The 15,378-nt window shown below is 41.6% G+C and overlaps 1 protein-coding gene across 1 annotated transcript in view; it reads left to right on the forward strand.

Moving 5' to 3' along the window:
- The window catches only part of PDGFRL (platelet derived growth factor receptor like), a 94,328-nt gene that overhangs the window by 32,955 nt on the left and 45,995 nt on the right, over positions 1 to 15,378 (forward strand). Inside the window, exon 2 of the mRNA XM_072122317.1 lies at positions 3,329 to 3,617. Within this exon, the coding sequence (XP_071978418.1) occupies positions 3,329 to 3,617 (289 nt within the window). The remainder of the gene's footprint in view (positions 1 to 3,328; positions 3,618 to 15,378) is intronic.

Here is a 15,378-nt window from a genome sequence, read left to right on the forward strand (position 1 = left end):
GGCAGTCCCTGTTATCATGGACAATATAATAGAATTAAAAATGTATCAGGAAATAAAAACATTAAATGATTAAGGGAAAAAAAATGGATATACATTGTAGTTAAGTCGTTTTGCTGAGAAATAAAATAACTTCTTTTAGATTAAAATGCTTAGAGTAAAAACAGATCCCACCAACCCTTTTCTTTTGGTCCACTATCCTTCCTTGCAACCTTGGATTATAACTTGCCTATAGATACATATGTTGTTCAAAGCATTTGTTCACCTTTGAAGATCATTTTACAGTTTTCATATGCTGATACATTGAGGGCCATGTGACAAAGAGGCCCAATACCAGTAGATTTATTAAGACTGAAGCTCACATTATAAATAAAAACTTCTACATACATCCAGTGTGTGCAATGCACTCAGCAACAGATGTTCTGCTCAATGTTCAGCTATGGTGAAGAATAAGAAATTATGGAGTCTACTTCACAGTAAATGTGTTTTATATTTTTCCAGTCTCCGGCATGTGAAATGCCAGACATTACATGGTGACGCTTATAACTCATGGTCTGGAATAGTGAATTCATTACTTACTGCACCCACATGTTAGATTATATTTCACTGATGTTTTCTTACTACTTGTGTGTATTGAAAACAAAGATGTTCTGGCACCTTCACTTCTTAATATTATAGCATATATACGATGGCAGTTCAATAAGTAGCTGTGTTAGAAATGAAGACACAATTTTTTCCAATTTTTTTATTTCTCAACATAGTCCCCTTTTAGAAAGATACAAATCTCCCAACGTGTCTGCCATTTTTTTAACCCCTCCAAAAAATAGGATTTGTCAAACTCTCCAAAATACTCCTCTGTCTCGGCAATGACTTATTCGTTTGAGCTAAATTTTTTTCCTGCGAGCCATTTCTTCATGTTAGGGAACAAGAAAAACTTGCAGGGAGCCAGATTGGGTGAAAACGGGGAGTGCAGCAGCAATAATAACATAATTCATGCAGTTTGGTGGCTACAAGTCTGAATGAATGTGCTGGTGGGTTATCGTGGTAAAACAGCATCTTCTTTTTCGCCAAATGTGGCCGTGTCTCCCTCAATGTTTTATCCAATAACTAACTGTAGTATTGTCCAGTGATCTTTTTTCCTTTTTCTAAAAAATCCATGTGGATGACACTGTTAGCATCCCAAAATGTAATGGTGAATCCAGGTTCATCAATGGTGAGAAATTGACGCAAAAACGCCTTCGGATCTCGCTTAAATTGCTCCAAACAATGCTTGGAAGTTAACGGCCTCATCCGCTTGTTGCCCACCGTGAGCAATTGCGACATCCATCGGGCCCCATTGGGACAACTTGTCATGTAAAATATTAATTGCTGTTCCGGTCCACACACCTACGGCCTCTGCTACTTTGCGCACTTTCGTTTGTTCATCAGCGAGTATCATGTCATTTTTGAATGATTTCCTCGGTAACCAAGTCTGCCGGACGTCCTGGTCGCTCCTCATCAAAAACGGATGTTCGCCCATGTTTAAAGGGCACCTACCACCCCGATTCTACCTATAAAGGTAGAGGGGGTGGTAGGTGGATGGATGGGACGTGAGGATAGCCCTTTTTTGGGCTAATCCTCACGTCCCGGGTGTCTTTTAGAAAACTTTATTTCAGGTATATTTTTATGCGGCTACTGGGGCATGGAGTAGCCGGACATGAGGCTACTAGTCGCGGCTACTCCACGCCCCAGTAGCCTCTTTACTCTGCCTACCAGGTAATCTTCGGCGCGCAGCTCCTGGTAGCTGCGCGCCCCCGTCCGGGTCCCCTGCGTTCTGTGCAGTAGCCGGGGGACTCGGACGAGGGCGCACAGCTGTTATATATTTTTAGATTTTATATTTAAAGAAAATCTACCACATGGATGCAGTTCTTCTAAACCAAGCATATTTACATGCTGGTGTGTGCACATTTTGACACACTGGGGCAGATTTACTTACCCGGTCCATTCGCGATCCAGTGGCGCATTCTCTGCGGTGGATTCGGGTCTTCCGGCAATTCACTAAGGCAGTTCCTCCGACGTCCACCAGGTGTCGCTGCTGCGTTGAAGTCTGCCGAGGTCCGCCAGAGTTCACGATCCTATTCCTGGTGAAGGTAAGCGCGTGTCAGCGACACTTTTTGCGGCTGTTTCTCCGAATCCGTCGGGTTTTAGTTCAGCCATGCCCCCCGATTTCCGTCGTGTGCATGCCGGCGACGATGCGCCACAATCCGATCACGTGCGCCAAAAACCCAGTTCAATTCAGGGAAAATCGCCGCAATTCGGAAATATTCGGGTAACACGTTGGGAAAACGTGAATCGGGCTCTTAGCAAATGACCCCCACTGGTCTGCACGTTCTTTCTAGTGTAAACTGCTTACACAGGTATTCAAGAAGTGTCTGCACCACAAATGTGTCGCATAGGACCCTTTGTGGTGCAGCTGCACTAGCCACCATGCAACATAAATAAGGAGGTCGTTCCGGTGCTCAGTCGGACCATGCGCCAGATTTATCATGCAAAGTCTGTCGCATGCCTTATATTAAAGTTGCACCACAAAAAAAGTGGTGAACTCTGTCGGGACAGTGCAGAAAAGCGACAGATTCATGATTTCTGGCTCACGTTTTTAAAAAATCTGTTGCACCCAGCAATATACATGGACAGAGCAATTTTATGGCAGTTTCCAACATTCTTAGTAAATGTGCCCCATTGTGGTCAAATATGGACTGATCACCTATCAGCAGCACACAGATTGCCTTTATCAGCTGCATCACCCAGAGGTATGACCAAATAGAATTTCTCTCACTACATAAATAGTCAAGTGTACTGTGAACTCATATCAATGACCCCTTATGGGAGAGAGGGGAATAAACTATTGGCTAAAGACAATGGCACTAGCCATGGTTACGAAGTACAAGATATAGATAAAGATAAATAAAAATGATTCATATGAGAATCCATAGCCCCAGGCCAAATTTTGAAGGGATCGGTTGTCTTGTAGCACGCAGGATAAAAATGGGTGTGAAGGGAGAATATGTCAATCACAGCAGTTTACTATTAATGAAACAGAGAATAGTTTGAAAGGTGCAAATCAACCTCGGTTGCCAGGAGAATAAATTCACCAGACTTCAGACTTTACATAGATTACTTTACATTTTTGGGGAAATCAGTAAACACCAGGGAAAAATATAACAGTTATGTAATATTATATCTAGACTTTTCTCAACTATTCCATATCTGTAACAGAAAAGTTGTGTTTTGAGTAAATAAATATTAATTCATGAAACATCCCCTTTAATGGGTTTCACGTTTTTTCCCCTAGTTTTTGGACAACCCGGCAAAGCAAAACGTCCAAAAGAACCTGCAGAAAATAAAATTAAACCTGCAATAAAGAAGCTAAAACCAAAAGTTACAAAGCTGAAGGAATCCACAGAGCCCATCACAAAGGTGCAATCTATTATGACTCAGGTTATGGACAAGGGACGTTTTCAGAAGCCCCCGACTATGCTCACAATGTCAGCAGGACAAAGCATGGAGCTTAGGTGTAAAGGGGAGAAGATAACATGGAACTACCCAGAATACCTGGACACATTCAAGGACACCAGGCTCAGGTAAATGCTCATGGTGGAATGAAAACATTCTTTATGGCATCTTAATTGTTCTGCTAATATGCTACAATTTATGGAATTTAATCAAGTTTTAATTAAAGGAAAAAATACTGGGGGGTGCACGGTTCTCAAATACAGATGAAATATTGCATGTACACATGACAGTTCCTATGACATAATGACTTCACTAAAGACATACTGTAAAAGCTCATGACACCTGCAGTGCAAAAATGCCTCTCTGCCTTTTCTAAGCATTTGCATTACAAAATAATTGTGTGTTATAACTTACTCTTGCATCCTGGAGTAGTCACAGAGGCTGGGTTTAGGTCTGAACAGCAGGCTGTCTCCATCTTTGTGCTCCTGTACAGCTTGTCCCTCCCCCACTGATGTCATCTCACCAGGCTGTGACCTCTGAGGAGGAGCAGGAGGTGAAGCTGTACAGGAGCACAAAGGTGGGGGCTGAGGAGTGAGTAACACAGAAAATGCACATGTTGTTTTTTGAAATGCATCCAAACTGAAGTCCAACCCATGTGACTACCCCAGGATTTTGTCAGGATGCAAGAATAAGTTATAACACAACACAATTATTTTGTAATGCAAATGCTTAGAAAGGCAGATTTGCACTGCAGGTGTGATGGGCTTCTGCAACCTGTCTTTAGTGAAAATGAGGTCCCTGGTGACAGGTTCCCTTTAAAGATATGTTCACCATGTACTTACTGCTTTAATTTTGTTACATTAGATTTCCTGAATTATGCTTTGTAGACGCCCCAATGTATAATAGCCCTGCCGCTGCTCTGTCGCAGTGGTATACATCAAGAGGCTTATGTCTCATGATGTATTCGGCAGGGTACTTCACAGAGTTTATCTCTACGCCAAGCCCAAGCCCTACTGCAGCGACTACGAGGACACTCCTTGTCGGCCGCCCCCACCGCTTGGTCGACCATGCCCCCTGGCATGAAGTTGATGGATTGTGGAAAATAACCTACTTTCAGGGGCTCATCCAGAGCCTTTACTGCATAGTCTTTTGAGGAGTAGCCCACATGTTCTAGTCCTCTTCATCACAAACATTCACAGGTCAGCCCTCTTCAGCAACTTCTGGAGGGAAGCCTTACTATAATCAACACCCACATTCACATTACCCCCAAGCAGAGATGGAAAATCCAGATGTGGATAAACACTTTTCCATTATCAATTTTAAAATGCCACCCGAAAAGTGATTATTTTTGTTGCAAAATTGGCCATTTAGCAAATGCTGTGTCAACATGAATGTGTATTTGTTAAATATTACTTAACAAAGTTTTCACAGACACTTTTTAAGACAAATCTAGCACTTCAGTGGTTTTATTTCCGAATCAGGCTGGCGCTGGTATTTTAACACATTTCCTAAAGTATTTTTCATATGCTGAGTAGGCAGGTTCACCACATGTCATTTTAAGATCTTCACATTTCTGGAATTCCTCATTTTCACTCTTTCCCTCTGGTTCATTTTTCTTCATCCTCACAGTAATTTAATTTGCAGGCTGTTTTCTTATCGCCCATCCTTGCTATGGTATGGTATGTTAATTCAGAAAAATTATGATTATATGTTATTCTAGTATTACTGACAGCTGATACAATGTTTATCTCTACATTCCTGCGGACATTTTCTAAAGATTGTTGTAAGACCTTATTTCCTGGTACATTTAAAGGGAACCTGTCAGGGCGATTTGGGACACACCCACCGGTCCTTATTGGGGATTTGGTGTCCCAAATCAACTTGTAGGCAATTTTATGTTGGCGCATTAAAAAAATAAACATTTATACTCGCCTCGTCCCTCGTTGCACTCTGCACCTGAGCATTTCAGTAAGGGAAGCCAGCGTAGTACGCCACAGCTTCACTGATATTGCTTGCGCAACAAAGCCAGTCCGATGTGCCTAGTGATGAAAATATAGGAAAATACATGTACCGGGAGGCGGGGGCATTATATACATCAATGCTAGTACCAGTCACGCAGTTTCTCCATCTTGAATAGACTAATTGTGTCAGAGCTATAGTGGCATTAAGTCTCTGGGAGGTATAGCCTCAAAGGATTTCTTCAGAAGTGGTGGCACCGACAGTTTTAAAGGATTTCCCTCCACTTTTTAGACAAGAAACAAAGGAAATCTTAATATGACATTTATGTCTCAGCCCAAGGCCAAGTACATTTTTGGAATTGGGATAGCCAGGGTATCACATACCTGTGTCTAACTTCGTTCTAGCACTCTTGGACACAGAGATATAAATATCTCTGAATGGGAGCATAGAAAATGGGTCATATCCAGGGATTCATCCAGATCCAATGAGACCAGAACCCTGACCCTATGACCTCTCATTGAGAAGCTAGATCTCCTCCAAGGTTCTGGATCTGATACCAGGTAGGAGGGGTCCTAGATCCCTCCTATGTGCGTGGAGGGGTGTGTCCGCACCTATAATCAGGGCACTACTTGTGTCCATTGTCTTTGCCTGGGGGAAACCTTCAACATCAAGCACAGGAAGGATCTTAAAGTGTGGACTATCCATTCCCACTAAGCCCACACAAGGTTACAGAATTGTTGATACTTGTAGTCCTAATAAATAAATGATGAATACAGGCGGTCCCCTACTTAAGAACACTCGACTTACATACGACCCCTAGTTACATACGGACCCCTGGATATTGGTCATTTATTGTACTTTAGTCCTAGGCTACAATGATCAGCTATAACAGTTATCAAAAGTGTCTGTAATGAAGCTTTAGTGTTAATATTGTTTTATTATGACAACCCAACATTTTTAAAATCCAATTGTCACAGAGACCAAAAAAGTTCTGGCTGGGATTACAATGATAAAATATACAGTTCCGACTTACATACAAATTCAACTTAAGAACAAACCTACAGACCCTATCTTGTATGTAACCCGGGGACTGCCTGTAATTGTGATTGTAAGCTTTTTATTATTGAGTTTCCTAAAATTTATATATTATATATTTTATATGTTTTTTAACCCCCACATCTACTTTTATTTACACAAACCATCCATTCTAGGACACTCAATCATAAAAAGTTACAATCACAATTATTGATCATTTATCATAATATATTTATTATTTAATATTCATTACTATTTAATCTATCAATTAATAGTTGCAGCTCATTAATAAATTTATAATGCAGCTCACAAACAGACTAATAATACAGTCCCCAGGCCATCCCATTAGGTAAACCTGGCCACTATAAACATTACAATTCCACTATGCAGTGAATCTTCAAGTATGGAACGCATGTACTTAAGAAGTTTGATGCTGTTTGGGGTAATTGGATCTCTACTCCTGGTTTGCCATCAGGAGCATTGCTTAGAGATGACCTGATCCATATATAGACCTCTGGAGAGAAAAACGAACCTTATACGCACAAGGGTCCTATTAGCGCTTCCGGTGCCCTTATGGGTACATGCCGATCTGCAGGTCGGCCCGGTGTGGGCCCTATGAGTTGGGGCCGGGAACGTATAAAATTCCTGGTATAAGGAACTCTGATAAAATATACACCGCTGCACTGCTTCACTTACTTGGGAGGGAGGGGAAGGGGAGGGATGGGAGGGTTATTGTTATCAGTATTGTATGTAAATTGTGATCTGTATTGTTCATGTTACGTTCGTAATTTTCTGTTATGAAAATGGAAAATGAAGTTGGTGGTTAATAAAAATTACCTGATTTAAAAAAAAAGTATGGAACGCATCTTGCACTCCGCACATTGTAGACTTCCACTTCCGGTTACCGAGCACAACTTCCGGTCCCGGCCCGATAGTCATGTGCGGCGTGCCAAAACCAGACGCGTGCATAGGTCAATCTCAGCTAGGATGCAACACTAGCGCTACAATCCCTGCCCGATCCCAGCACAACAAGACTAGGTAAATCTATACAGCCATCAGGCACGGTGTATTCACAGAGGACCCAGAATCAATAGTGGATAATGATACTAGTCATTGCTCCTCCTCGGGAAGACAGACACTTCTCCAAAACCAGCCCCTTAATTACTCATTAGACTTTTAATTTACTTTACTTTATTTTACTTTATATCTGTAGACAACTACCTCATGAACTGACTATGAAGTTACTATGCATTTACATACTCTTTCATGTAATATATATATACTGTGTATATATATATATATATATATAATTATGTGTGTGTTTATTTATTTATGAATATATATGTTTATTTATTCATGAATTGACTATGAACTGATCATATGTATTTATTTGCTTCATGTGCATTTATTAGTATATCAGTGTATATATCTATAGACTTTCAGGTAACCTTTGTATATTTTTAAACCCTTGTTACATATACTCTTCATTTATGTACCCCATTCTCCTATGTATTGACACAATAATTCCAACTCCTAGCACCTAGTGCACATACGCCTCCCAGAGGGTGACAATAAATATCGTATTATTATTTTATTTCATTTTTTAAGCTTATGTGTTTATCTGTGCATCGATCCATTTAATTGTCATTTAAACTTACTATTAAATTAAATTGTGTATTGTACTAGACCTTATGAAGCACCTTGCCTAATGCGAAACGCATTGTCCTAAAAAATTTTCTCAAAATAAAAGAAACCTTTACCCTCAAGAACCAGCACCATCCAGATGTTTCTTTTTCATACATAGGGAGTTACAATAAATAACCTACCCTCCAGTATATTTAATACCACCATAATGATAATATTATCAATATCCATACGTATAGTCTATCAGTTTGATTTCTGTCTTGAGTCCACGCTGCACTGCATCACGGAAATGGAACAAGCAAGAGACTAACAAGGGACATCAATGGAAAGACGATGCAAGTAGGGGACTAAAAAAATAGAAGAGAGGTTAGCTGTTGCCCCAACACTATGCTGGGTCCACAAGGCACCATTGAGGAGTCGGCATGTGGTGCAACTCAATGGAAAATAAGTCCAGATAGTCAGGGTCTGCTACCTTCACTGAACAGTTACGTCTGCTGAAGAAATTCAGGTAGAAAGCAAAACATAAGGCTGACTGCTCTGATATCTTCTGACAGATGACCCTGACTGTCCCTCTTTCTGAGAAGGCTTGTACCCTGGAAAAAAAGCTAGGAGCCCAAGGTCAATGGCAGAGTATCCCTGTCTTAGCTTCTTCTTCTGGTTGTTCAGGTAGACTTAGTCTTAGTCTTCTTCTCAAAGCTCTGTTCCCTAACTGCAATACACTTGGGACGGGGACTGTTCTCTTTATATACCTTCGATTTCGGCAAAAACAAGGGCAAAGCATTCTCCCATAGACTTTCATTAAGTCCCCATAATATTCTATGGAAAGGTACTAGTGGTAAACAACCTTCCAGACACCTGTCATTCTAAGCTTCACACTGTTTGCTTTTCTGGTAAGCAAGTCCATTTTTCTCCTGCTAAACAATTTCTTCTATAGCTAGTCAGAAATGTGTAAAATAGTGTATAACAAAATACTATAGATTAATGCAAGTTATCCCTTGATGTAAAGTAAGAAGTGCTGACTAACATATAGGGAAAATATTCAAATGTCCACAAATGTCCAAAGTACAATGCTCCTCTGATCCAGGACACTACAGATAAAGAGAATGAAATTTGCACCTTTTTAAATATAAAAAAATAACTCCAAATCCTCCTTATTCCATTAAAATGATAAAATGCTAAAAATGTCATGCCATATGGTAACCGGCACAAGAATTTAAATTTAAAAAAAGCTGAAATTAGTGTTTGGGGGGGGGGGGGTGTAAAGTTCATCTACTCCAGAAATAGTTAATAAATTGGAGCAACAAATTATAATTGACTCAAATAAATACCACCAAAAGGTACAACTTGTTTTGCAAAACACATGCCCTCAACCAGCATCATACTGCACATGGATAAATCATAAAAATGATGACTTTTATGCTGCCAAAAACTTTGTAAAACCTCAGGCCAAAGTTATAAATGTGGAAAGGGTTTATTTGATTAAAATAATGTTCTTTTCTGTATAATCTCCCCACTTTTCCTGCTTTTCAGTTGTTTAAGCAGAAAGCCTATGATGTTGGTTAGTGCTGCAGGCCATCTGTATTACTTGAAGATTTTGTGCTTTAGAAGCTTTGAGTGAGCAGTAAAGACTTGCACTAGAGAAGAATGTGCTGTCTTCATGGATAATCAGTTTGGAAGGCGACTCCAAGTCATCTGTAACATAGAACATATTCTTGAATAAACACAAGTTTAGCAGCTTGCCCCTTTTCTGTTACATTTTATTAAATTTAATGTATATAAATGATTGTTGTACAAGTATCTTTAGTAGTAAAGGTATTAGCCTTGTTTTTAAGGGAACTCATCGCCAACTATCTCCATCTACAACTGCATGTCATGCTTAAGAATGTATGTCTGAGGCAGCATTTGTCATACACTGGCATCGGGCTGCCCGGGGTCCAGTGAAGGGGCTACCGTGGTATGAGGGGGGAGGGAGCACCGGATTGTGTGTGTGTGGGAAAACGGCAGTTGTTATCCAGTCACTGATCCTCATCTATCATGTTGGCAGATAAAGTGAGGTTCCAATAGACATCAGGTAGTCAGTAACATCAAGATGAGTAAATATGCCCAAAAATCATCCATTGGGGCACATTTACTTACTGAGTTCACCTAAAGTGTATTGTCCGACGATAATGGACTCTGCTGCGATTCACTAAGATCATGCGCCCGATATTCGGCATGTGTGGCTTCCCCGCTCAGGTCCGATACAGTTCACCTTCTTCTTCCTGGTGCATGTAATTGCATTGTCTTGCGACACAATTCAAGTTAAATCCTGCGCTCAGTTTGAATCAGTCGCATCGTCTGACGGCACACCCCCTCCCCCTCATTTTTGCCGCTTGAAGCTAGCACATCTGTGCCACAATCTGATCAGGTGCGACACAATCCCAGCGCAGACACCTGGTATATACCTGTCAAAGCTGTGCAAATCCCGAAAACGGCAAAAACTCTGGTAAAAGTGTGATCCGCGACCCTTAGTAAACAAGCCCCATTGTGTTTCTTTAGGGGCAGTTGTATTAAAGGGAACCTACCACCACGAATCTACCTATAAAGGTAGATCGGGTGATAGGTGGATCAATAGGACGTGAGGATAGCCCTGCGCGGTCACTGCTCTGAAGCCGGAGCTGCACAGGCACGGGCCTGCTGTTCTGCGCATGCGCAGACAGCAGATTCGTCGGACGAGGGCGCGCAGCTTCTCGTAGCTGCGCGCTGAATATTTTCGGTAGGAGGAGAAAAGAGGCTTCCGGGGCGTGGAGTAGCTGCCCCGTGTAACCTCAGATGCGGCTACTCCACGCCCCAGTAGCCACATAAGGAAATTTGAATATTGGAGCAATAAAACTTTTCAAAACATTGCAGGGACGTGAGGATTAGCCCTTAAAAGGGCTATACTCATGTCCTATTGATCCACCTACCATCCGATCTACCTTTATAGGTAGATTCGTCGTGGTAGGTTCCCTTTAAGTTATATCTATTCAGTGATCCCCAAAATAGTGTTCCATTGTCCCATGAATGCAGCTACTCCCTATGGTGTCTTATGGTGCTCAACATAAGGGACCTGGAAACCACATGGAACTGTACAACTTTAGACACTGGGAAGCTATCCAATGTCTGTACAGCAAGATTTATTACTGCAATATGTATAGGGAAATATGAGAATTATAGAATTAATAAAGTAACAGTTGTGTCGGCGAATAAATCTGATGTTTCCACTTTTAGTACATCTAGTGCTTGTTACTAGACATTCCTTCTATTCACAGATGAGAGGCTGGAGAAACACAAGACAACATTCATAAGTGATGAGAAAATGCTGGCGTCCGCTCAGATAAGCTGTGTGCTTACTACAAAGGAGACAGTGGCCATAAATGTGTCCACATGAATGGGTGAAGTTTAAATGGAGACATAAACAATGTATTCCCATAACAGGTTGTCTCACAGAGTGCACAGAGCAGACTGCAAGGTGCTACATGATCTTTAGCTGACCTCTGCATTGCAGTGTACAGTGAGAATAGGAGCTGAATGTCACATCTAGTGAGGTCATTCTGCACAGCCTAACACAAGCCGTTAAGAGGGTCAGGGAAAAGCCCAAACATAAAGTACTAATGTAGTACCCTGTAACAGGAGCATTGAACTTTAGACATTTGTGGACATTTGAATATTTCCCTTATGCAAACTCAGCATTTCTTACTTTCTGTTACATCAAGGGTTAACTTGCATTAATCTATATTATATAGACATATACACTCACCGGCCTCTTTATTAGGTACACCATGCTAGTAACGGGTTGGACCTCCTTTTGCCTTCAGAACTGCCTTAATTCTTCGTGGCATAGATTCAACAAGGTGCTGGAAGCATTCCTCAGAGATTTTGGTCCATATTGACATGATGGCATCACACAGTTGCCGCAGATTTGTCGGCTGCACATGCATGATGCGAATCTCCCGTTCCACCACATCCCAGAGATGCTCTATTGGATTGAGATCTGGTGACTGTGGAGGCCATTTGAGTACAGTGAACTCATTGTCATGTTCAAGAAACCAGTCTGAGATGATTCCAGCTTTATGACATGGCGCCTTATCCTGCTGAAAGTAGCCATCAGATGTTACAGGGTACATTGTGGTCATAAAGGGATGGACATGGTCAGCAACAATACTCAGGTAGGCTGTGGTGTTGCAACGATGCTCAATTGGTACCAAGGGGCCCAAAGAGTGCCATGAAAATATTCCCCACACCAGGACACCACCACCACCAGCCCGAACCGTTGATACAAGGCAGGATGGATCCATGGTTTCATGTTGTTGACGCCAAATTCTGACCCTACCATCCGAATGTCGCAGCAGAAATCGAGACTCATCAGACCAGGCAACGTTTTTCCAATCTTCTACTGTCCAATTTCGATGAGCTTGTGCAAATTGTAGCCTCAGTTTCCTGTTCTTAGCTGAAAGGAGTGGCACCCGATGTGGTCTTCTGCTGCTGTAGCCCATCTGCCTCAAAGTTCGACGTACTGTGCGTTCAGAGATGCTCTTCTGCCTACCTTGGTTGTAACGGGTGGCGATTTGAGTCACTGTTGCCTTTCTTTCAGCTCGAACCAGTCTGCCCATTCTCCTCTGACCTCTGGCATCAACAAGGCATTTCCGCCCACAGAACTGCCGCTCAATGGATGTTTTTTCTTTTTCGGACCATTCTCTGTAAACCCTAGAGATGGTTGTGCGTGAAAATCCCAGTAGTTCAGCAGTTTCTGAAATACTCAGACCAGCCCTTCTGGCACCAACAGCCATGTCACGTTCAAAGGCATCAAATCACCTTTCTTCCCCATACTGATGCTCGGTTTGAACTGCAGGAGATTGTCTTGACCATGTCTACATGCCTAAATGCACTGAGTTGCCGCCATGTGATTGGCCGATTAGAAATTAAGTGTTAACGAGCAGTTGTACAGGTGTACCTAATAAAGTGACCGGTGAGTGTATATACACATTCTGTTTATCAGTATTGAATCTGTATAGACTGTTAGAAAGGATTAATGAACATCGAGAGACTCTAGCTGCAGAGAAGTCAGTAATATTCCATCTTTAGTATAGATTGTTCTGCATAAAGAACTCAATTGTTTACCAGACAAGCAGACAGCCTGCCTGGAAAGTTGTTTACACGTTAGAATCCTGCTGCCATAGAATATTGGGGCAGATTTTGTTACCCAGTCCTGTCGCGATCCCACGGTGCGTTGGCTGACGAGGATTCGGGTATGCTGTGATTCACTAAGATCGTGCGTCCGAGTTCCTGCATGTGTCGCTTCTGCGCCAAGGTCCGCCGGAGTTCTCCTGCTTCTTCCTGGTGCATGTGAGTGCTTGATCTTGCGACACAATTTCGTTTTTAAATTCTGCGGTTTGTCTGAATCCGTCCGGTTGTCCAAATGCCTTGCCCCCCCTGATTTCTGTTGCATGCAAGCCGGCGCCGATGCGCCACAATCTGATCGCGTGCGCCAAAAACTCGGGGCAATTCGTCGGAAAACGGAAATAAACGCGAAACCCTACGATAGTGTGGTGTTCGGACCCTTAGTAAATGTGCCCCAATATGTAGTTCAATGGTCTATGTAACCACTCATTCCCTAGCAGAAATCAGAAGAACAGTCCAAGTCCTTAGTGTTTTGTAGTTGGGGAACAGAGCTTGGAACTGCCAGTCTACCTGAGCGACCAGAAGAAGGAGCTGAGACAGAGATACTCTGCCATAGACCCTGTGACCAGGATACAAGCCTTCTGAGAAAGTGGAACAACTAGCCCAGGTCTTTCCTCAGTGTAGAAGACTTCTTCTACCAGGAAGAAGATCAGAGCAGTCAGCCCTTTGCTTTGCTTGTATTGCTTTGCACCTGAATTTCTTCAGTAAAGAAGGAAATTGTTCACTGCAGACCCTGACTCTCTGGAGCCATTTCCCATTGGAGTGCATCACACCTTACCATCCCTTCAGGAGAACAGCAACACATGGTGACACCTCCATGGTTTATGGCTGACCCAGCATAGTGCTAGGGCACAAATATGTTATAATATATATAATGTAGCCCCATAATGTTACTGGTCACAATTGCAAAATAAATTTAGTAGGGGATCTTATCCCCACTACAGTGTGGAGGGCCACAAAAATATTTTGAGGAATTTCAGAGTAGACGGGCGTGAGGTAAGGCCACAAGAAGTGGAACATTATACAGTGTGGGACAACAAGGAGGTATTATATTCTTTGGGGGACACAAAAAGGGGCATTATGTTTTGTTGATAGAAAATGTGTCATTATTGTGGCATAGCAACATTGCAAATGTGCTTCCTAGCGCAGAAACTCAATTAAAACTGAAGTATGAAACACTAGTTTTGGTAAATTCCCCCTTTGTAGGTGGATTTTGCTTCACATAATGCATTTTCATGAATAAATGGCATTAGCAATAATTAGCTAGATAAATTCACCAGTTGATTATCCACTGACAATAGATTTCATTGCACAGGTACAAAACCTATACAAATGACATGTCTCAGCCTCTTGGTAACAAACTGGACGTTACATTGTGTAATTATTTGCAAAATGGGCATATTTTAGTCTCTTGGAACAGAAAGGTCTGGTCAGCCTGCCAAATATGCACTCTCTACATATCCACTACCTTTTGTGAAGATTGCAGCCATTAATACACAGAACATTATGCAAACCTTGTAGGAAATTCATGTTGCCCTGACCACAAGCAGTATGAAATACGGAGAGGCAAGTGTGTAGCTCTTGGGTTACACATACAATGCTACAGGTCTCCAGCTTAGGGTCTGGGGCCAGATTTGAAAAAGAAAAAACAGTAATTGAGAATTTACTTTTAGTCAGCTTATTTTAGAATGATTTGATTTTAGGTATATTAACTTTTAGCAAAAAAAAAACAATATTACAAATTGTACACTGCTTATATATCATGTGTCATTATTTTAAGTATAAATGGTCATGTTGATAAATGTAGACAAATGCAGTTCTTGCAGATACAGGGACAGTTCACATCAGGGCTATTGGTTTATGTTGTGTTTTTACCAATGGTGTAACTTGAGTCCTCTGGGATTGGGGCAAAATCTGTTATACCAAAAAGGCATTGAACCCTAACCCCCCCAATCCCCCAGACACACACACACTTTATGGAAGCAGGAGGTTATTCATTTTTTATTGTTACTAAATAAAATAATTCAAAATGTAAAGTTTTTGTGTATTCTA

Source organism: Engystomops pustulosus, chromosome 1, assembly GCF_040894005.1.
Source record: "Engystomops pustulosus chromosome 1, aEngPut4.maternal, whole genome shotgun sequence".
Classification (NCBI taxonomy): domain Eukaryota; kingdom Metazoa; phylum Chordata; class Amphibia; order Anura; family Leptodactylidae; genus Engystomops; species Engystomops pustulosus.